The 24,500-nt window shown below is 36.3% G+C and overlaps 1 protein-coding gene, 1 long non-coding RNA gene and 1 pseudogene across 9 annotated transcripts in view; 1 reads left to right on the top strand and 2 right to left on the bottom strand.

The window, feature by feature from the left end:
- The window catches only part of LOC147840923 (uncharacterized), an 834,865-nt gene that overhangs the window by 605,910 nt on the left and 204,455 nt on the right, over nt 1-24,500 (bottom strand). The gene's annotated exons all lie outside the window — the stretch shown is intronic.
- rxfp1 (relaxin family peptide receptor 1) overlaps nt 1-24,500 on the top strand; it is a 210,239-nt gene that overhangs the window by 141,675 nt on the left and 44,064 nt on the right. For all 8 annotated transcript variants that reach the window (XR_015506594.1, XR_015506595.1, XM_087280017.1 and 5 more), the window contains 3 exon segments: nt 6,265-6,370; nt 15,685-15,756; nt 23,810-23,881. Coding sequence is in view for 6 of the 8 variants with exons in the window: in XM_087280017.1 (XP_087136143.1) it covers nt 6,265-6,370; nt 15,685-15,756; nt 23,810-23,881 (250 nt within the window). In the remaining 2 variants the exon portion in view is untranslated.
- LOC147840926 (18S ribosomal RNA) lies at nt 10,428-11,624 on the bottom strand (annotated as a pseudogene).

The raw sequence follows: 24,500 nt of genomic DNA, 5'->3' as shown, positions 1-24,500 counted from the left end.
AAATAAAGGTACGCTAGCTGTCACCATTTTGAAAGGTACATATTTGTACTTAAACGGTCCTTATTAATACCTTAAGGGTACATATTAGTACCTAAGAAGTACAAAAGAGTACCTCTTAAAATGTTTAGGTACTAAATGTATACCTTTGAGATACCAATATGGACCTTTTAAGTACAAATTCGAAAAGGTGCCACCCCAATAAGAGCTCGCGTACCTTTATTTCTGAGAGTGTATAATGGTTGTGCTTGACATTTTATCTCAGTTTTGACATTTGATCTCAACTATTCAAAAAACGTTAACAAAATTAATGCATTTTAGTACGTTTCACATTTATTTCAGTGCTATTTGACATCTGTTTTTGTTTGCTTTCATCTTTTTAAAGTATGCAGAATGGAAATTAAATTTTTTGTTTTACAAATTAACTTATTATGTGACATTAAAAAGTACAATGATTATGTTTATCTCAATTTTGACGTTTTAATGCAACTATTTAAAAAAGATTGGTACATCATTTTAGTACGTTTCACATTTAATTCAAGGCTATTTAACATCTTTTTTATTTTGTTTGTTAGCAAATTAGTAAAAATTGTTTCATTTTTAAGCATATATGGTCATTTTGCTTTTTGTTTCACAATTAATTATGTTACATTAAAAGGTATAATGGTTTGATAGACATTTTATTTCACAGTTTTGACATTTGATCTCAACTATTTAAAAGTTTACAAAACTGGTACATTTTAGTAGCTTTCACATTTATTTTCAGTGCTATTTGACATCTGTTTTTGTTTTATTTCATATTTTTAAAGCATGCAATATGCACATTTAAATTTTTCACAAATTAACTTATTATGTGACATCAAAAAGTACAATGATTATGTTTTTTATCCCAAAATTTGGACATTTTCATGCAACTATTAAAAAAGGTTTACAAAATTGGTACATTTTAGTACGTTTCAAATTTAATTCAGTGGTATTTGACATCTTCTTTTTTATTTTGTTTGTTAGCAAATTAGTGAAAATTGTTTCATTTTTTTAAGCATATATGGACATTTTAGTTTTTGATTCCCAATTAACTTATTTTGTGACATATAAAATGTCAAACATAATCATTGTACTTTTTAATCTCAAATTTTCCACATTTGATTTCAACTATTCAAAAAAGTTTACAAAATGAATACATTTTAGTACCTTTCATATTTAATCCCATGCTATTTGACATCTGCTTTTGTTTGCTAGCAATTTTGTGCTTAATAGTTTCATTATTTTAGCATACTATATGGTCGCTTTACTTTTTGTTTCACAAATTAACTCATTATGTGACATGTTTTGCTACGGTGTGTGTAAATGAGCTTTCATAAACGTACACTTCACTGCTCAGAAATAATTTCCGATCGCTAACATTCTCCTTCAGTAAGCTTAGCTCATTTACATGGCAAAACAGCTTAAGCAGTTTCAATTATCGCCGCTGTGATGCAAACATACCCTACATGCACCCCAGCACATGGACCATTGTTAATTAATGAACTACAAGCAGAACCAAACGACCTGCGCTAAAACGGCTCCAATAACCAATTAAAATGCAGCCCAGTTGGCAGCGGTGACTCTGCCTTATATTCATCCCCTCATTACCAGCACATTTAGCTCTGGAAATACAAGTTGATTGGTCTGCAGACAGTGTGAGCTTTATTTTTGCACCATCTCTTCAAATTAGTCACCGTGGGCTTCTTCTGGTATATGTCAGAATTCAGTCTCTTTTCTTACTGCATGCTTTGTTCGCTCTTTGTGCTTGCGCTTCCTCCCCTAATGCTTAATACAGATAAGACTCTGTTGGAACAATGCATTGAGCCACAGATGGCCTGTCGAGGCATTTACATTATCTGGATACACGCTCTATCTGGCAGACCATATTCAACCGCACTATCAGATTATACGTGTTCACTTTCAGGCTTTACTTGCAAAGATTTTTTGTGGTGAATCTGCTTTTTGTTTGATATAATTAGAAATGTAAAGGTCAAATGTGTGATTTTTGTGCCAGTAAATTAAAATCAAATATTCGACTGCTGAAAAAAGTTTGGGGTTTTGACACTAAGGGCTCTATTTTAACGATCTCGGGTGCAAAGTCCAAACCTCATGGCGCAAAAGCATTAAAGGCATGTCCGAACCCACTTTTACTTTTTTTAAGGATGGAAGTAAGTAAAGTTTATTTATAGGGATGTAACAGTATTGTAAATACCGTCATACCGCAATATTAATTTTTTTCGATATTACTGAAGTCGCATGACTCGGTAAAACTATAGGTCTTCTGAGAAAATTTGCTCAGGCGAATGAAGCGAACGGGAGGTAGCGGAAACTACAATTCCCATCAGCCCATGCTTGACCATCATCCCTTGCAGTCTGTTGTCGCTACAGATCCAGTAATGCGGAAATGGAGTGTGCTGCTAGAAGCGGGGATGAAAAAGAGCTGTAAAACTCTAAAGCGGGTGTTGTAGCCGCGCGCGTACTGAATAGCGGTGTTGTCGCGCGAGTTCTTATCAGCTGTGTTGTCGCGCGCGTACTGAATAGCGATGTTGTCAGCACACTGTTCAGATTGATGCAGACATGAGACCTCTATCTTACTCATGGTTTGTCCTCTCAAGTGGGGGAAAGACAATGCACAACGTTACCCACTGCTGTCAACCTGGGCCAAGTCATATCTCTCTTGTCCCAGAAACCTCAGTCCCAAATGAGAGGGTTTATTTTCTGTTGCAGGGGACATTGTAAATGCCCAGAGATACCAGCTTTTACCAGATTATATTTATATGATAGTTTTCCTTTAAACCCATCTCTATCTAAGTGAGTGAGTGATTAAATGTTGAATGTGAGGAGTTTTCAACAATACTAAATTAAAAACTTTATTTTTTTTACATGGTTTAATATTTTTTGTTATTAAAATTGAAGTTCCTGTTTCAAAGCTTACAGATAGATGGCTAATTTGTATGTCATTGACACTTTTGGCACTTTTTTGGAGTATTTTCATAAGTTTTGTTTTTTCCTGTAAATGATTCAATAAATACTGTACCGTGACATTCATACCGAGGTATTACCGTACCGTGAAATTCTGATACCGTTACATCCCTATTTATTTATAAAGCACATTTAACTTCAGTCTGGCACTGACCAAAGTGCTGAACAAAACCGTAGCACACATTTTAAAACAGTAAAATAACAATGAAAGTAATAATAAGAATAATAGTACTACAACAACAAAGCACAATAAAGATTAAAAGCCTGGGAAGGCAATAAAATAAAAATGTGTCGTAAGTCTGGACTTAAAAATAGAGAGAGAGAAAGCACTCGTAGTGTCTGGTGGTAGCTGGTTCCACAAACGTGAAGCAGCAACTACAAAGGCTCTATCCCCTTTCACTTTAAGTCATGACTAAGGAATTTGCAGTTAAATTTTATTTGACGACCTAAGAGACCGAGGAGTTGACTGTAGCTTAAAAAGTTCTGATATATAAGAAGGTGCTTGCCCATTTAGTGCTTTAAAAACAATAAGACCAATAGACACTGAAAAAGTGTCTGTTGCAACCGATGAAGTGCTAAACCCTTTATGCCCACCCAATGTTCCAGACGTGACATAAGGATCTACTGTATCAAAAGCAGAGCTCAGATCTAGTAAAATCAAATCTGCATTAGTGCCAGAGTCTACAGACAGCAGTAAGTCATTCAACACTTTTAACAGAGCCGTTCAGATGAATACGATGTGCAGTTTGCATCCCGGCGCATGGTCTAACAGGGTTGTGCTTATTCTATTAATGAGTTATGGGTGTGTTTTGAGCATAATGTGCATTATCAGTCTCCCTTTTATGGTCAGTTGTGTCAGGCCATGGCGCATTTACTTTATACATGGTGTACTTTGTAAGTGGAAAAACTGAATGGACAAACTGAACGCTTCACTAGCAAGAAATCAGTTTGACAGGCCGTCTGCTGCGTGAGGATACAGAACGAGCCTCCTCCATTCGGACTCTTTACTTTCTCTTTACTTTTACTCCATCACTAACCGGTGATTTACGCACTTCACTGAAGACATCCATTAGTCGACATGTTTAGTTTTGTTTAAACGCAAAGATTTATTCCAAAACTATTTCTATATTCAGTTCCAGCAAAGGAATAAATGAACAATAATAACAAAGTGTGGTAAAAAAACTGAGTTATATCCAAACACACATGCTATTCTTACCCCATATGGTGATGCAGACGTCTTCAAATTCCGACAGGTAGACAAATCTAAACTTGTTTTCATTAAAACAAATATAAATATGCATATAATAAATACTACTGCTAATAATAATAACTTTATACTAAGAATGATAAGAATAAACAAGAATAATAAGAATTGTCATGAATTAACTGAAAAAAGCCCCCTGAGGTGAGGCACGGAGGTTTTTATATCTATATAGAAAGTAATTTTTGTGACATTTTAATCCTTCATTTTGTTTCATTTGTAAAGATATTTGAGTGTTGCTCAACATCCTGTGTGTATCAAGTGTTTGAACCTGCATAGGCACATAACTAACACGCTGTGCGCTGCACTATAGAGCAGCTATTAGTTGGTCAATGTGCGGTCTGTTTCAGTTCCTCAAAATAGCAATGCGCCATCAGCCTTTAGCTTGTGACTCTGGAGCTTTGGAAACTGAGATACTATATATATATATATATATATATATATATATATATATATATATATATATATATATATATATATATATATACAGTTGAAGTCAGAATTATTAGCCCCCCTGAATTATTAGGTCTCTTATTTATTTTTTCCCCAATTTCTGTTTAATGAAAAGAGGATTTTTTCAACACATTTCTAAACATAATAGTTTTAATAACTCATTTCTAATAACTGATTTATTTTATCTTTGCCATGATTACAGTAAATAATATTTGACTAGATATTTATCAAGACACTACTATACAGCTTAAAGTGACATTTAAAAGCTTAACTAGGTTAAGTAGGGTAACTAGGCAGGTTAGGGTAATTAGGCAAGTTATTGTACAATGATGGTTTGTTCTGTAGACAGTAAAGAAAAAATATAGCTTAAAGGGGCTAATAATTTTGTCCCTAAAATGGTGTTAAAAAGATAAAAACTGCTTTCATTCTAACTGAAATAAAACAAATAAGACTTTCTCCAGGAGAAAAAAAATATTATCAGACATACTGTGAACATTTCTTTGCTCTGTTAAACATCATTTGTAAAATATTTGAAAAAGAAGAAAAAAATTTAAAGGGGGCTAATATATATATATATATATATATATATATATATATATATTTTTTTTTTTTTTTTTTTTTACTTAAAATTAAATAAATGCTAAATAAACAAATAAATTTACAAATGTATTACAGATAGTTGCCAATCAAATTGCCATGTATTTGTACATGTACATCAAATAATGGCACTTTTTTAAAGTACGTTATTTCAGGTGGCTGCTAGCTAAAACATTTTAAACATTTTTATTTAGTTTACCTTAAAGCTAACATATTAAAAACTAATCTAAAATGATACAAATCTACAAACACTACAAAATTTTATTAAAATGACCAATGCAAAAAATGTAAACAATGTAAAATTAAAGGAATAAACTAAAACAAATTAGAACTATTAATAAAACTGCAATAGTCACTGGTTTAATTATTCATTCATTCATCCATTCATTTTTGTTTTTCTTTTATAATTTCAGATAAAAACATGAAACTTGGCATATAAATGCATTTCGAATTGTGAATAGAAAAAAGTCATCTATCTCCCGTTGTGCAAATTTTTAATACTTTTTGTTTTCTTCTTCAACAATTTCTATTGTCATCTTCAAATTATTAACTAAAGTGACTGTTTCAGACTAGTTTTCCAAAACACTCCCCCTAGCTGTCATTGATCAAACCACGTCCCAGTTCCACCTTATTGCATGAACTTTTTATTCTAATAAACCAACCTTAAATGCTACTTAGAGAGGACATATTTCAACATTAAATTATACACTTGACCTGTGAAAAGTGTGTGAGCCCATATTAGTCAAATTGGGAATCTATAGAAGAACTTATCCCAAAACACTAACTGACTGAGACCAGTTTGCAGAAATAATTCAGTGCTTATTAGTTCAGCTTGACTGTTTACATATTAAGCATTCTCACTTAAATGGCAGATCAAACACACTTTAGAACACTAAGTGGTCTGCTAAATGACCAAATGTGTGTGTAAAATGTGTCTTTGTGTCTCACAGTGCTCGGTACCGTCCCGGCTGAGTGCCAGTGCAGAGATCTGGAGCTGGACTGTGACGGTGCACACTTTAAAGACGTCCCAATGGTATCCATTAATGTCACCATGATGTGAGTTTCTTGCTGCAGTTTTTGAGTTTGTGAGACTCTGATTGGATGTGTACGAAATGTGGCTGCACACAAGCAGGCTGGTTTGTTTTTATAAACGCTGAGCTTTTAGGGGACTGATGAAACATTGGTGCTGCCAAATAATTCATGAATTTTATGGCTATGATCACACTGTAATGTTTCAACAATTCATAATCACATTTAAAGGGATAATTCACCTGGAAATTAAGGCAGGGAGAACATGCAAACTCCACACAGAATATGTATATATTCTCAGAATATATATATATATATATATATATATATATATATATATATATATATATATATATATATATATATATATATATGAGAGAGAGAGAGAGAGAGAGAGAGAGAGCAAAACAGTGTGTTCTCTTTTTTAATTTCTAATTTAAACTTCTGCATTGTGCGATCTACCTAAAGAACCGCAGATGTACATTTCAAGAGTTCCCACTTAGATATGCTTAGTATTTATAACAGGTTTGGCATGCTGTCCCGGGAGAGAACCCTGAGCTTGGAGATATTTGAGCCCAGGGCTCCCGCCTGGTCAATGAGCATATCAGGAGATCAGAGATCAGGTAGGTCTTGAGAGCTCCCCCTTTAGAAAAGGGAGGATAAGGAGGAGATGGGGTGGAAGGGAGGATTCTACCAAAATGAAGATAGAGCAGTAGTGAGAAAATTATCCATTTATAGTAAACTAGGATCACTCTGATTGGATTATTATTGATTACAGATGCTCAATGATATCACATGCTCCTCTTAAAGTTAGTTTATGAAACTTTACTTAAATGTTATTAATAACAGTTTCATTTTGCAAATGCCACTAATTATTGTAAGTTGATTTGCTATTCAATGCATACTGAATTTTGAATCCTGTACATGTGGATTTAATTCAAATTTTTATGTAGCATTAAAATCTCCGCATTAGTTTTGCATTACACTTCTGTTTGGACCTGCAGAATTGGTATTTCGCAAAATAGTCAACCTAATATTTTTAAACATACATATTGTTCATATTGATTTAGCAACATCCCATGTGGGTGAATGTTTAAGAAATGTTTTACATATTCAAAAAGGCAAAACCAAAGTTCCAAAAATGCTAATTTATTAAATTAAAAAGGCTCACACAAAGCATTTTTTTGACTGAGCACCCAGTTAAGAGTGATGTGAGAAATGTTTTACCACACTATTCCTGAATTTACTCTTAATATTAATTTTAAAAGGGACTTTTTAAATTAGTTTTTTATGTTGTTTGTGAGGGCGAGGCAGTGGTGCAGTAGGTAGTGCTTTCGCCTTGCAGCAAGAAGGTCGCTCGGCTCAGTTGCCGTTTCTGTGTGGAGTTTCCATGTTCTCCCTGCCTTCGCGTGGGTTTCTTTTGGGTGCTCCGGTTTCCCCCACAGTCCAAATACATGCGGTACAGGTGAATTCGGGAGGCTAAATTTGTTTACTTTCTTTCATTTAGAAATATGAATTGTGTTTTATGCTGCAATGGTTTGTTAGTAAACATGCATATTATTAAATACATGTTATATGAAATAAATAAAAAATAAAAAATAAATTTAAAAAAAAAAAAAAAAAAAAAAAAAAAAAATATATATATATATATATATATATATATATATATATATATATATATATATATATATATATATATATATATATATATATATATATATAAAGGTTTTTATAACTAATAATGAATATATAGTTTAATAACTAATATGAATTAAGTTTTTTATGCATCTTTTCTAGGCTAAAATGGAGCTAAAATGTGGTTACCCTATTAGCCAGCACTCAGTTATGGGGATTTACACCTACCTAATTTTAAAAAGTTCTTGACCCCAGTGAGCTACAAACAAAATTAGGCATCATTGGAAAGAAGACACTTTGAGCTTTACTACTAGAAAGTTTCATGATAAAAAATATAAAACGTTATACATTATGAAGTAATGAAAAAGAAAGATAGTACAGAGTTCAATATTTGTTTTTCCATATGCAAACACAGGAAATCAGTTTTGTAATAACCTAGGGAAAATATGCCTTGAAAGCCAAAAAAGCTGAACGGACGTCCAAATGCATCTGTCTTGTGTGATTAGCCTATGGAACAACAGAAGATCACATCAGAAAACAAGTCTGATGTATTTGATTTGGAGTCTTAATTAACTCTGAACGCCTTCAGCTTCTGATTCTGGAGCTTTAGAAACTGAGATAATTGCATTACAGGTAATTGTGCCAACTTTATTCCTCACACAACCCAACTGTGGAATCATTCTCAGTTTCACTTGGTGGCTCAGGAAAATCTCTATTGTTCAGATATTAAAGGGATAGTTAATCCAAAAATCTAAATTCTGTCCTCATTTAGTCACTTTACACTTGTTCCTAACCTTTATGAGCTTCTTTATATTCTCTTTTGTTAAAAGGAGTTTATTTTTAAAAGAAAACTGAAAACCTGTAACCATTGACTTCCACATTTAAAAAAATCTGTAAAGTAGCTGTGGGATTTTGTGATTAATGTTTTTATCTTTCTCTATTTATTAAAACTTTTGAATTGCATTATGGGACCTTGATCCTTCTTCCAACAACCTTTACCCTTTAGGGTTGAAAAAGTGACTTTTATTAACTTTTTTAGTTAACATAGTTTAAGTGATATATTGTCTGAGTTGGTGTTTTATATTACGCTACAAAAACCTTGTAATAAACGGCCCGTATATTTACTGTTATTTTACAGACTTATTGTCTATACACTACCTGACAAAAGTCTTGCCACTTATCCAAGTTTTAGAAACAGCAAATAATAATTTGACTTCTAGTTGAACATTTGGTATCAGAAGTGGCTTATATGAAAGGCAAAGGCCTCTAGATTACACTTACCAAAATAAAATATGATCATGCCTTGATTTTTTTAATTATTTCATTAGGACAGTAAGCTCTGACATTGCTTAGACAAAAGTCTTGTCACTGAACAGAAGTAATAACCAGTATAGAATATAAAGTCATGCTGCAATGGAGAAAGAATGAATATTGTGTCTGACTCCATCATGAGCTTGGAGGACTGCATCCATACATCTCTGCAATGACTCAATTCACTGATTAATGAAGTCATCTGGAATGGCAAAGAAAGCATTCCTGCAGGACTCCCAGAGTTCATCAAGATCCCTTGGATTCATCTTCAATGCCTTTTCCTTCATCTTACCCCAGACATGCTCAATAATGTTCATATTTCTTGACTAAGCTGACCAATCCTGGAGCAGCTTGACCTTCTTTGCTTTCAGGAGCTTTGATGTGGAGGCTGAAGTATGAGAAGGAGCGCTATCCTGCTGGAGGATTTGCCCCCTCCTGTGGATTGTAATGTAATGGGCAGCACAAATATTTTACTAGAGGTCAAGTTATTATTTGTTGCTCTTACAACTGGGATTGACAACAAGACTTTTGTCAGGTAAGGTATATGTGGCAAGCGGGCGTGGCCGAGAGCCGTGGGAACGGAATCAGGCCGCGCGTAAGTGGATGCACCTGTGGTGTGCACCGGTCTCGAATCCCACGGAAGGAGCTCTGGACTATAAGAGGAGGAATGATGGCAGAGGAAGCCGAGAGAGGACCGGGCCCGGGCATATTGTTTTACTTTTGCTTTCAGTTTGACAGCAATCTCCGTGAGGAGCTGCCGTCCCTGTTATTAATAAATAATTTAAAACTGCGTCGGTTCTCTGCCTCCTTCTTCCCGGCGGCCAAAGGGCTGTGAAATTTATTACAGTATATTATTTCTTATACATTATATTATTTGAAATTCCTAAAATGTCAATAAACTTTAACACTTTGTTCAACTGTGGAGTTGAATTTTCAACATCAAAAGTCAACAGAGCAGAGATCAACATCCCATAATGCAATTCACAATCATAAATAAACATTAAACATGCGTGAATTTCAAAATACAGAAACTACTAGCCTAATATAAAAAAATACTAAATTCTATGGAAGTCAAGGGTTACAAGTTTCGAGCATTCTTGAAATGCATATCGGGGCGGCACGGTGGCTAAGTGGTTAGCACTGATGCCTCACAGCAAGAAGGACACTGGTTCAAGTCTTGGCTGGGTCAGTTGCCATTTCTGTGTGGAGTTTGCATGTTCTCCCCATGTTGGCATGGGTTTCTTCCTGCATTATTTACGATCGGAACTACGAATGTTTCTGATCATCTTCAAACCACCGACTTTCATTCTTGAATAATGAAAACGTTCTCGGCAAACGCTTTTCCTCCTCTAGTGGCGCAATAATGCCCCCGGCCATCCCTCTCGATCATGGCCCCAGGTTCCTGAAATCCACAAAGTAGAACCAGGGTCCTATTCCGTTATTCCTAGCTGTATTATTCAGTAGGGTGCAGGGCCAGCCCTGCCTTGAACACTCTTTTCAAAGTAAACGCTTCGGGCCCCAAGCCAAGGACACCCAGTCAAGGGTATTCGGGGGGCACTGGGAGACCTGGGGGTTAAGGACCGGCGGTGGCTCCCCTCATGGCAGACCGCACAGCCTGGTCCCCGAGATCCAACTTCGAGCTTTTTAACTGCAGCAACGTTAGCATACGCTATTAGAGCTGGAATTACCATGGCTGCTGGCACCAGACTTGCCCTCCAATGGGTCCTCGCCCATGGGTTTGGGATGCACTCATTCCAATTGGAGGGCCTTGAAAGAGACCTACATTGTTGGTTTTTTTGTCACTACCTCTCTGTGTCAGAAATGGGTCATTTGCGCACTTGCTGCCTTCCTTGCATGTGGTAGCCGTTTCTCAAGCTCCTCTTCACCTGTGGTCACCATGGTAGGCGACAGACCTACCATCGAAAGTTGATAGGGCAGACATTCAAAGGAATCGTCGCCGCTGCGGGGGTGCCTAATCGACACGAGGTTATCTAGAGTCATCTATGCGAGGCCGGGGGTGGATGGCAGCGAGGAGGCGCGAGCTCCCCTTTTCATCGCCCGCGAACCCGCATGGGTTTTGGATCTGATAAATGCACGCGTCCACGGAGAGACGACCCCCGCCCTGGGGGGAGAAGGGCAGACCAGGTCGGCGCTCGTTGGCATGTATTAGCTCTGGAATTGCCACAGTTATCCAAGTAACCGGGTGGAGCGATCAAAGGAACCATAACTGATTTAATGAGCCATTCGCAGTTTCACTGTATCGACCGTGTGCACTAAGATTTGCATGGCTTAATCTTTGAGACAAGCATATATTACTGGCAGGATCAACCAGGTAGCCCCCACAGTCCAAACACATGCACTATAGGTGAATTAGGTAAGCTAAGTTGATCGTTGATGTGTTTGGGGAATGTGTGTATGGGTGTTTCCCAATATTGGGTTGCAGCTAGAAGGGCATCCACTGTGTAAAACAAATGCTGAAATAGTTGGTGGTTCGTTTCGATGTGACAACCTCTGAAATAGAGACTAAGCCAAAGAAAAATGAATGAATGAAATGCATATGTATATGTCAGTGGAAGCTGCTTCTTAATTAAAGCCCATATTCTCATATTTCCTGCATTCTCAGTTTGATTTTCTGTGTTCATTAGTATGCCAACGCCAAACTGTGAAGCAGTGAAATTCACAAATACCTTTCCGTGATGTGGAGAAAGTGACAAGGTGTATTAAATGCAGTGTCACTCTCGGATTTCTAGTAGACACGCTGTGTGCTGTTCCCTCTAACATCTTATGAAAATCACAGCTTTAACGCATGCTCACAATATTAGGTGAAACATAACTTAAGTCAAACATTTTTTGCTTCTGAGTAAAAAGTAAATCAAAACTGAAGAAGAGCAGAGTTTAAAAATGCCAACTAAAAACAACTCCTCTTATTATCAGACACTCTGAAGTGTTTGGCGCAGATATAAAACACACATACTGGATTAGACTGGTTGCAGATGGCCAGTCTAAAGTCATTTGGTTAATGACATCATTGTTTATATGTTCATGTCATGTTTATGTCACTCTGCTGCTCAAGTTCTATCCAGTAATGCATATTCATTAAAGCAGCGTTGGACGTCATCAGTGCTGCTCTCAAATGAAGCTGGGCTGCAGAAATATTAGAAGGATATCCTGTTGCATAATGAAGCAAGAGATGAATTAGTGTCTCTTTTTATTCCTCCATCTATTTGTTCATCGATGTCTGTATTTATTGTTCAATCCATCCATTCCTGTCTTTATCATTCATCTACCCGCTCTTTTCTAATTGTCACATCCATTCATGTTTCATTTTATTCATCCATACATATATTTTTCCATCCATCCAAATGTCTTTATCATCCATCCATCCATTTTAACATCCGCCCATGTCTCTTATCCATCTATCCATTTATTTTTCCATATATTTTTATTCATCCATCTCTGTCTTTATCATCAATCTATCCATCAATCCTTGTCTTTTTTTTGTCACATCCATCCCTCCATATTTCCATACATTAATTCCTGATTTTAATCAGTCATCCACATTGTTTAATCAATTTATTCATCCGTCAATCATCCATCTATACATTTCTACATCCAAACATTCCTTTATGTATCCTCAATCCATCCATCCGCCATTTATTCATCCATCCACATTGTTTATTCCATCCATCCATTAATGTCTGTATTTATTGTTCAATCCACCCATTCCTGTCTTTATCACCCATCCACCTGTCCTTGTCTGTTTTTGTCACATCCATCCATCCATGTCTCTTTTTATTTGTCCATTTATATATTCTTCCATCCATTCAGCTTTTTCTTCATCATTGTTCAATCCATCCATCCATTTTTCCATCCATCATGTCTCTTTTTATCCATTCATCCACATATTTTCCCATCCATCCACATATTTTTCCCTCCATCCATCTGTCTTTATTATGCATACATCTGTTTATCTTTACATTTCTACATCAATACATTCCTTTATTTATCAACCAGCCATCCATCCATCTATTCATCCCATCTATTCATCCACCATCCATCCATTGTTTATTTCATCCATCTATCCATTAATTTCCGTATTTATTGTTCAGTCCATCCATTCCTGTCTTTTTCATCCATCCACCTGTCCTTGACGTTTTTTGTCACATCCATCCATCCAAGTCTCTTTTTATTCATCTACCCATATATATTTTCTATCCATCCATCTGTCTTTATCATTGATACATCCATCCATCTATTCAATGTTTCAATCCATTATCCATTAACTCGTTTATCTATCCATCCACATTGTTTAATCCATCCATCCATCCTTTCATTTTTAATAATCCATTCATCATTTTTTCTGTCTCTTTATAGTCCATCTTCCCATCCATCCACCACCAATCCATCCATTCACATAGTTTAATCTATCCATTTCTCCATCCATCCTTTCCTGTTTTAATCATCAATCGATCTATCAATTTCCATCTCTATTTATTGTCTATCCATTCATCATCCGTCCATCCACATTGTTTAATCCATCCATCCTTTACTGTTTTAACACCCATTCATAAATTTCGATCTGTCTCTTTATAAGCCATCCATCCATCCATCCATCCACAGAAGCCTCTTTCACACATACAGACGTTTCAGGAAAATAACCGGCAATTTTCCAGAAAGGTTGTATGTGTGAACAGGCCCTTTTTGAAAATACCGGTAAATTCGTTCTGGCTATTTTCCGGAAAGAGAAGTAGTAACATTACCGGTAATTTGCCGGAATGCTGCGCTGTGTGAATGCAGAAGGAAGATTGCCGGAAAGAGCGCGTGCACGTCTAGAACGTGCTGACGTGAGACGTCTGCTTTAGCCAATCAGAACACTCAGAGGCATTTACGTCCGCGTGGTTTATAAGAATAAAAGCCTTTGAATATTTTCTCCAGACACATTTAGCTGCTAGATGTTAGTCAGATAATGTTTATATGTTCATCTTAATGCCAACTGTGTAAATAATCATCGATAAGATGCTTCTAATAAGCCATTGTTTGCTTACCTTCAACCTTTGCGTGTGCCTGTGAAAAGGCCAATGGGCGCCAGCACACACACTTCATGTACATCTCGACATGCGAAGGTGTTTCTCTATATGTTTTTATCGAAGTTGTTCACAATACTGATCCATCCACAGAGTTTGTAATGTAGTTAAATGTTTATAATTACAAGCACAGCCGTTTAGAGCTCATTTCTGGTTAATGATGTCTGAATTTACCAGTATTTTGGAATGGATGTGTGAATGCTCTTTTTTCCATAAAAATCCCGTAACGATCTCACCTGTGTGAACAGTGCTTTTTTTAATTTACCGGTAAAGTCGTTCTGGAAATTTCCCAGACATTTACCGGTATCACTAGCCCCTTTCACACAAGCAGACCTTTCCTTAAAATTACCGGCAATTTTCCGGAAAGGTGTGTATGTGTGAAGGCCTATTTTAAAAAATACCGGTAAATTCGTTCTGGTTATTTTCCGGAAAGAAAAGTTGTAACATTACCTGTAATTTGCCGCAATGCTGCGCTGTGTGAACGCAGAAGGAAGATTGCCGGAAAGAGAGCGTGCACATCTAGAACTTGCTGACGTGAGACGTCTGCTTTAGCCAATCAAAACAGTTAAACGCATGCACGTCCACGCCTTTAAATATTTTCTCCAGACACATTTAGCTGCTGGATGTTAGTCAGATAACGTTTATATGTTCATCTTAATGTCAACTGTGTAAATGATTATCAATAAGATGCTTATGATAAGCCGTTGTTTGTTTACCTTCAAGCTTTGGGTTTGCCCGTGAAACAGCCCATGAACGCCAACACACACACATATCATGTACATCTCGACATGTGAAGGTGTTTCTCTATATGTTTTCATCAAAGTTATTTACAATACTGATCCATCCAGTTTGTAATGTAGTCAAATGTTTACAAATACAAGCGCAGCCGTTTAAAGGTCATTTCTGGTTAATGATGTCAGAATTTACCGGTATTTTGGAATTGATGTGTGTGAATGCTTTTTTTCTGGAAAAAAAATCCATAACGTCCTCGTCTGTGTGAACAGCGCTTTTTTAATTTACCGGTAAAGTCGTTCTGGAAGTTTTTCAGACTTTTATCACTGTGTGAAAGGGGATATAGTTTAATCTATTAATTTCTCCATCCATCCTTTCCTGTTTTAATCATCCATCTGTCAATTTCTTTCTCTTTCTCTGTCTCTTTATGGTTCAGTTCGTTCATCCATCTATCCTGTCACATCCATCTGAAATGTTTATAAAGAGGGAAAATAGCATAAACAAATTCTCTAGAAGTGTGTGTGGTCACTGCTGTGCTCAACAAACATTTTTATAATGTCTCTCTTGCTCATGTTGTAGGTCCCTGCAGAGGAACGGGCTGAGGAAACTAAACGCTGACATGTTCTTGAAGTACCAGAGCCTTCAAAAGCTGTAAGATCCTTTCTGCTTCACTAAGTCTGTCTCCTGCTTGTCACTGGACTGCTGTAAATCTGTGAAAGCCATACTGGCATCATCACAGGTGTATATCAAAACCCGGCTCACTTGTGAGAAGTGTGTGAAACAGATTAAACAATCCCTGTAGAATAAATTATTCAGTGTTTTCCACAGGAGCTGAACTGAAGAGCATTGGAAGAACATAAGATGACTCTTTTTTTTTTTTTCAAAATATTTTTTTACAATTGCTCAATTTTTCCACTTAAATATCATGAATATTTTACTTTAAAATGCTCCAACATTTACAAGACATCACAACCGTGCAACACAAGCAGATGTTTGAATCTCAACGCCACAACTTGCTGTCAAATTACAGATTGTCTCAATTGCTTTGCCTCAATTCTCAATTCACTTTTTTATTTTTTAAAATAATAAGTTTAAATCTCTGAACAATTATCTTATTATTCACTTCAGAGTGGTGTTTCTTTTTATTTAAGTACAAATTACTGTAGTTTGGACAAAAACTAAATGCATATGGCTTTTCGATTAAAACTGATGAGTCGATTCTCATTTAAACAATCAAACTCTTCACAACTTCTCAATCATTTTTCATCGTGTAAGCATCACATTTAAAACTGTTTATTGAATTATCAAACATTTGTGTACGCACATGTTTACACCTTAAATATCTGATATTAACATTGTTTGTAGTGTCTGCTAAACTGGTAAATGTCCTCTAGTTGCAATACAATTTGCGTTATCTATTTAATCAATCAACTTTGGGAGCATATATTATAGGTGGGCATAGATAATTTTTTTTAATCTAAATTAATCTCACTGTAATCTTGGAATTAATGTAGATTAATCTAGATTTAAATGGCTAATGTCTTTGAGGATGGGTTTTTCAAGCCAGGTGGCGCATTAGACCAGGGGCTCATCTCCTGTTTCCAAAATGCATCACAAAGGGCTCTATTTTGATGATCCATGCGCACAGCGCAGAGCGCAAAGGCAATAAGTGCGTGTCGGTATCCACTTTTGATATTTTAAGGACGGAAAAATCCACTTTGCGCTGTGGCACATGGTGTCAAAGGGTTGAGCTTATTTTCTTAATGAGTTATAGGTGTGTTTTGAGAATAAACCAATCAAAATCTCATCTCTCATTCCCTTTAAGAGACAGTTGCTATTTACATAACAGACTTTGTAAGTGGAAAAACTGAGTGTTTCTCTAGCAAGAAAACAGTTAAACAGAGCATCTGCAATGCGAGAATGACATGAGATGAGCCTCCTCATTATTTACTTTCACTTTCACTCTCGTGGATAGGGAAACTTCTTGTACGCACAGATATCCATTATCCTATAAATAATTAATTTCGTTTGTTAAGGGCAAAGATTTGTTTCAAAACTATTTCTACATTCAGTTTTAATTTCCAGCAAACTAATAATTGAACAATAATAACAAAGTGTGTTCAAACAACTGAGTTACATCCAAATACACATGCTGTGCCCCATATGATCTAAAACCTGACAGGTGGACAAATCTAAGCTTGTTTTTAATAAAATAAATATAAAAATGGAAGTATGTCATGAAAGTATGGTTTTTATATTTATGTAGGCTAGAAAATAATGTTTTGTAATATTTTAATCCTTTATATTTATACACTATAGGCTCTATATCCTTATTATATCCTATATATATATCCTTGATATTTTAATTCTTTTTCATATGTAAAGATATTTGCTTATTGCTGTACATCCTATGTGTATTAAGCAATATTTAAGCGAGGCGCACAACTAACACGCTTTGTGCTGGAATTTAGACCAGCTTTGTTCTGGTCTATTGAACAATCTATTATAGTTCCTCAAAATAGCAACACGCAAAAACACGCCTGCTTTTTTAGACCAGACCGCCTATGGGCGCAAATGCATCTGCAATTTAAACAGCGTGGCGCAAAACGTCAAAACGACTCTTGCGCCAAGCTGAAACTAGCAAACAACAATTGCATCCCACCTTGCACCGCATTGCGCCGGGTGTATGATAGAGCCCAAACTGCTCGAGAAACTGTTCTACTATGATAATTAATGATGAAAATAAATGATTTTCAATAAGATGTACTTGTGTTTACTACTGTTTGTTCATTCAGTTAAATGTGAATTTTGACCTGTAGGCCTACATGAGCTCCAAAAAGGGATTTTTGATCACCTTAATCCGACTAAGGTCATAACTGAACTAAACAGAAATGCAATTAAGATATGTGAGGTCTGCAAATATTAGTGTCATTATTGAAGTAAACACAGTGATCAAACTATTATCGTCATGTTGGACTTTTTGCCATAGTTTCAGGCAAGATCCACACATGCGGCTGTCAGTAAAGGACCGCAAACACACACACACATCTTTTTCGTTCCATTCGCCGTGCGTTATTAAATTCCATAACACTCTCTCCAGTCCCTACTCCTTATTTGGGTCTAATACCCCAGTTTGTCACGGCGCCATGAATGAAATGTTCATGAGTGAAAGTGAAACTTCTGAACTGTTAAAATCACCCCAGATTACAGGAAACTCTTACATGAAAGCACTTCACGTAAACACCTTAATTATATTACTAGCCCCTTTCACACATACAGACCTTTCCGGAAAATTACCGGCAATTTTCCGGAAAGGTGTGTATATGTGAACAGGCCCTTTTTGAAAATACCGGTAAATTCGTTCTGGCTATTTTCCGGAAAGAGAAGTTGTAACTTTACCGGTAATTTGCCGGAATGCTGCGCTGTGTGAACGCAGAAGGGAGATTGCCGGAAAGAGTGCGTGCACGTCTAGAACGTGCTGACGTGAGACACCTGCTTTAGCCAATCAGAACATTCAGACGCATTCACGTGCGCGCGTTTTATGAGAATAAAAGCCTTTGAATATTTTTCCAGACACATTTAGCTGCTAGATGTTAGTCAGATAATGTTTCTATGTTCTTTCTTAATGCTAACTGTGTAAATAATTATCGATTGTTTTTGATAATCCGTTTTTTGTTTACCTTCAAGCTTTGCGTGTGCCCATGAGCGCCCATAGCGCCAGCACACACACATATCATAAACATCTCGACATGCGAAAGTGTTTCTCTATATGTTTTCATTGGAGTTGTACTCAATACTGATCCATCCGAAGAGTTTGTAATGTAGTCAAATGTTTACAAACACAAGTGCAGCCGTTTAGAGCTCATTTCTGGTTAATGATGTCAAAATTTACCGGCATTTTGCGATGGATGTGTGAATGCTCTTTTCCGGAAAAATTTCGTAACGTCCTTGCCTGTGTGAACATCGCTTTTTTGAATATACCGGTAAAGTCGTTTCGGAAATTTTCCAGATATTTACCGGTATCACTGTGTGAAAGGGGCTATTGTCTATTAAGGCAAATAACTAGATTACTGATGTCCATGTAAGCGTAGTCAGTGTGTCTTGAAAATAAGTGAAAGATCCTGAAGGGCATCCTGCTGATTTGAATAGATCTAGCTCCCAACCCAACTTTGAGAATAAATTAATGGCGATATTTTTTTATTGCGTGATAAAGAGTCTTGCTTTAATGCTGCACGTTAACGCTGATAACGGGCCACCAATATATATATATATATATATATATATATATATATATATATATATATATATTTATATTTATTTATTTATTTATATATATATATATATATATATATATATATATATATATATATATATAGTTAAAGTCAGAATTATTAGACGCCCTTGGAATTTTTCTTCTTTTTTAAATATTTCCCAAAGGATGTTTAACAGAGCAAGGAAATTTTCACAGTGTGTCTAATAATATTTTTTTCTTCTAGAGAAAGTCTTATTTGTTTTATTTTGGTTAGAATAAAAGCAGTTTTTTATTTGTTTAAACACCATTTTAAGGACAAAATTAGTAGCCCCTTTAAGCTATTTTTTTTCTCGATAGTCTACAGAACAAACCATCAGTATTAAATAACTTTCCTAATGACCCTAACCTGCCTAGTTAACCTAATTACCCTAGTTAAGCCTTTAAATGTCACTTTAAGCGCTATAGAAGTGTCTTGAAAAATATCAAGTCAAATATTATTTACTGTCATCATTCATTTATTCATTCATTTTCTTTTCAGCTTAGTCCCTTTATTAAATAAAGAAGTAAACAAAAATATAAACAAATATGCTTGCATACACACAAGCTCACCTACACTCACTCATGTTCACACTGCACACACACACACACACAATAAATAAATATTTAAATAAATATGCATACACACACACACGCGCTCAAGCTTACTTAGACTCACTTATGTTCACACAGGCATACACACAATAAATATATATTTTAAAAATATGCATACACACACACACACACACACACATGATCAAGCTCACTTAGACTTACTCATGTTCACACACACATATCCACAAAATAAGTACATATATAAATAAATATGCATGCATACACTCACGCACACACTCACATGCACATATAATCATGCTCAATCATGCTCACACATGCACACACAATAATAAATATGTAAATAAATATGCATGCATACACACATACGTATATACTCACACACACGTATGCCCACACTCACTCAGGCTCACACACACACACACACACACACACACACACACACACACACATATATATATATATAGATGAATGAGGACTGATTGCTGATTGAAGAGTTATTAGATATTCATAATTATGCGAGTAATCTTCCTTTTAGTCAACACAGTGAATCAAATATAGATTGTCCTCCTTCAGTCAGATCTACAGTATGTGACTGTTTTGATAAAAGGTGTGTGAGAAATGTGTGAAGAAATGAAAAAGTGTTTGCATTTGAAAAAGCTTCTGCTGTGCTGGAATGTGAGGATGAAGATCAAGTGAATCCCGGTTTCATTAAAGTTGCCATGAAATATTAATTTACTCTTTTTTTATATGCATATATTCGTTCCTGTCATAAACAATGTGTCTTCATTATTTTATAAAAAGTTATTGGCCCTCATAAACTTTAATCAAATAATATAACCTTCTCTCACCACTCGAAACAACTATTATTTGCTTCTGGTTACATGGAATGCATTTAGGGAGGAGCTATTAGTGCTTTAAGGCGGGGCTATCAGTCATTTTGGGTGGAACTAAGTGCTTTAAGGTGGGGCTATCAGTCATTTAAGACAGGACTATCAGTGCTTTGGTCAGGGCTATCAGTGCTTTAGGGCAGGACTATCAGTCATTTAGGGTGGAAATAAGTGCTTAAGGGTGGGGCTATCAGTCATTTAGTGCGGGATTATCAGTGCTTTAAGCTGTGGTCACACTTGACTTTTTTTCCCCATAGACTTCCATTCATGTGCACGCGAATATGTCAAACCGGAAATGCAGGGTCATGCGTTAAGTTTCACAGGTACCTGCGGTGCAAGGTTCAAGCTTGGAAAACTCTGACCTGCAAAATCGCATCAATTGACTGCGTGAGACCAATCGAGGATCAAAACATGACCTCTCTGGACAGAAATTTAAAACATGGTGCAATCGCTCGCTTTTTTAATGTCTACTCATCTTGTTTAGTCCCACCCCTTTTTGCAGAGCCGTATGACAGAATTTCGCACACACAAACTCTAGTATGACCGTAGCTTTAGGGTGGGAATATCAATCATTTAGGACAGGACTAACAGTGCTTTGAGGCAGGACTAACAGTGCTTTAGGATGGGACTATCAGTGCTATTGGTCGGGGCTATGAGTGCTTTAGGGCAGGACTATCAGTCATTTAGGGTGGAACAAAAGGGATTTAGGGCGGGGCTATCAGTCATTTAGGGCGGGGCTATTAGTCATTTTGGGTGGGAATATCAGTGCTTTAGGGTGGCGCTATCAGTGCTTTAGGACGGGGCTATCAGTGCTTTAGGTCGGGGCTATAAGTGCTTTAGGGCAGGGCTATCAGTCATTTAGGGTGGAACTAAGTGATTTAGGGCGGGAATGTCAGTGCTTTAGGGTGGAGCTATCAGTGCTTTAGGACGGGGCTATCAGTGCTTTAGGTCGGGGCTATAAGTGCTTTAGGGCAGGGCTATCAGTCATTTAGGGTGGAACTAAGTGATTTAGGGCGGGATTATCAGTCATTTAGGGCGGGAATGTCAGTGCTTTAGGGTGGCGCTATCAGTGCTTTAGGTCGGGGCTATAAGTGCTTTAGGGCAGGGCTATCAGTCATTTAGGGTGGAACTAAGTGATTTAGGGTGGGGTTATCAGTCATTTAGGGCGGGACTATCAGTGCTTTAGGGTGGCGCTATCAATGCTTTAGGGCTAAGGCTATCAGTTTTTAGGGCAGGAATATTAGTGTTTTAGAGCGGGGCTATCAGTGTTTAGATCAGTGCTTTAGGGTAGAGCTATCAATGTATTAGGGTGGGGCTATCAGTGACTTAAGGTGGAGCTATCAGTGCTTTAGGGCGGGCCATCAGTGCTTTAGAGTGGGACAATCAGTGCTTTAGGTCGGGGCTATCAGTGCTTTCGGGCAGGGCTATCAGTCATTTAGTGCAGGATTATCAGTGCTTTAGGGCAGGTATATTAATCATTTAGGGTGGGACTATCAGTGCTTCAGGTCAGGGTTATCAGTGCTTTAGGGCAGGACTAGCAGTGCTTTAGGTCGGGGCCATCAGTGCTTTAGGGTGGCGCTATTAGTGCTTTAGGACGGGGCTATCAGTCCTTTAGGGTGAGGCTATCAGTTTATATGGCAGGACTATCAGAGTTTTAGGGCAGGATTGTCAGTGCTTTAGGACTGAGCTATCAGTGCTTTAGGGCAGGGCTATTACTGCTTTAGGGTGGAGCTATCAGTGCTTTAGGGTGGGGCTATCATTGCTTTAGGGCGGGACTATAAGTGCTTTAGGGTGGAGCCATCGGTGCTTAGGAGCAGGACTCTCAGACCTTTAGGACGGGAACACACTGTGTCTTGTTTCTGCTCTAAATTCATCCATTCATTGATCATCTTTTATTTTGTTAGCAACACCCACCTTTCAAAAATCCAATTGGTTCCCAAAGAACTAAATCATGCACCACCTTACTTTTTTCTCTCATTTCAAGACCATTTCAGGTGGATGTAAATCATGATAGTTGAAAAAAGGACAGTTTTAACTTCCGTTTCTGGCCAACTTTAATCATGTCTTGGCTATTGAGAAAAGCTGTAAACCTGACAGAACTTTTCTTTCTACAGCTATCAGTTGTTTTTTCGAGTGTGTTTGCTTGTGTCAGTCTGATCTGCTGGTGTTCTATTCAGAGCTGCCAGCTGCCTCAAACAGAATCAGACTCATATTTCTGTCCTTGTCCAAACACTGTATTTGATCTGGTGACAGATGGAGTCTTTATTGCGCGAATCAACTTAATCTCAGCAGTAGCAGAAGATAAAACCATGTGGGAATATAGAAACCACCATGCAGCCTTTGTGGAGCTCAAACTAGTTTAAGCTTCAGACATTTTGAGGTTTTAGTCATAGAGTCGTTGGATCTGGGTATATAAATAGAGAAAAGCTGATGTTAGCAGAGAAAGTAGTAGTAGAGAGTAGTCAAAGTTTCATCAGGTGGATTTCAGCATTGTTTAGATGTTTATGTAAAAGTGTTTGCGGGTGCTTGCTAAGGTGTTCTGCGTAGTGTTCAGTGCTTTGTCATATAAGGATTTTAAACAATGCCAAATTGGCTAAAAAATATTTTAAAAATACTTATAATTGTTGTTTTTTTACTCTAATACCAACATTGCATTAAATTTAAGGTATATTCTATTAAATAATTAATATTATAAACAATATTTTTTAAATATTTGTATAATTTAGTAGCAATAATAATAATAATAATAATAATAATCTTGTTTTATTTATACAATGCATTTTTCATTTAATTTTAATTGTATTAATATTTTGCTAACAAAATTACAAAAAAAATGTATTATTATGTTTTTATTTATAAATTTTTTATTTTTTACACACACTTGGTGCTTGTCGAGTGTTGGTTTCCTCTCTCCTCTACTGCGTCTCAATGCTTTCTGTGATCTGTGTTTCAGGTACCTCCAGCACAACCGCATTAAATCAGTTCACCCGCAGGCATTCAGAGGCCTTTACAATCTGACCAGACTGTGAGTTTTATAAGTCTGCAGACATTTAGGTTGTCCTTTATATACAGTAAAATTACACTTTTTGCTAAAATTTACTGTAAAAAATGACATTTGCTTTCTGGCAATGTTGGTTGCCAATACTTTTTCAAGCAATATTTAAATTAGTAATTATAATTTAGTGTCAGATTTCCAGTAACTTACTGTCAACTTTGGTTCCCAATAAGACTGTAACTCTACAAGCAATTTGTAAATTAATAATTCAAATTTACTGTAAATTTTAAAGTGATTTACTGGCAATTTCAGGTTCCAGCAAGACAGTAAATACAAAAGCAAACTGACTTGTTAAATTAATATTTACAATTCACTGTAAAATTTACAGCAACTTACTCACAATTTTAGATGCAAGTGCACTGTTAATAATAATTACAATTGTGCAGTATTTTTAAAAATTTGCCAGTTAGACTGTAACTTTACAAGCAAACTGTAAATTATCAGTTGTAATTAACTTTAAATTATACAGTAATTTAGTGGCAATTTTGGTTGCCAGCAAACCAGTGAATTTAAAAACAATCTGACTGTAATTTTATAATTACAATTCACTGTAAAATTTACAGTAAAATACTGGAAATGTTTAATGCCA

The sequence above is a fragment of the Danio rerio genome, chromosome 14 (assembly GCF_052040795.2).
Source record: "Danio rerio strain M-AB ecotype USA chromosome 14, GRCz13ab, whole genome shotgun sequence".
Classification (NCBI taxonomy): domain Eukaryota; kingdom Metazoa; phylum Chordata; class Actinopteri; order Cypriniformes; family Danionidae; genus Danio; species Danio rerio.
Note: the sequence above shows the minus strand (reverse complement) of the source record. Positions and strands in the feature narration are given on the sequence as shown.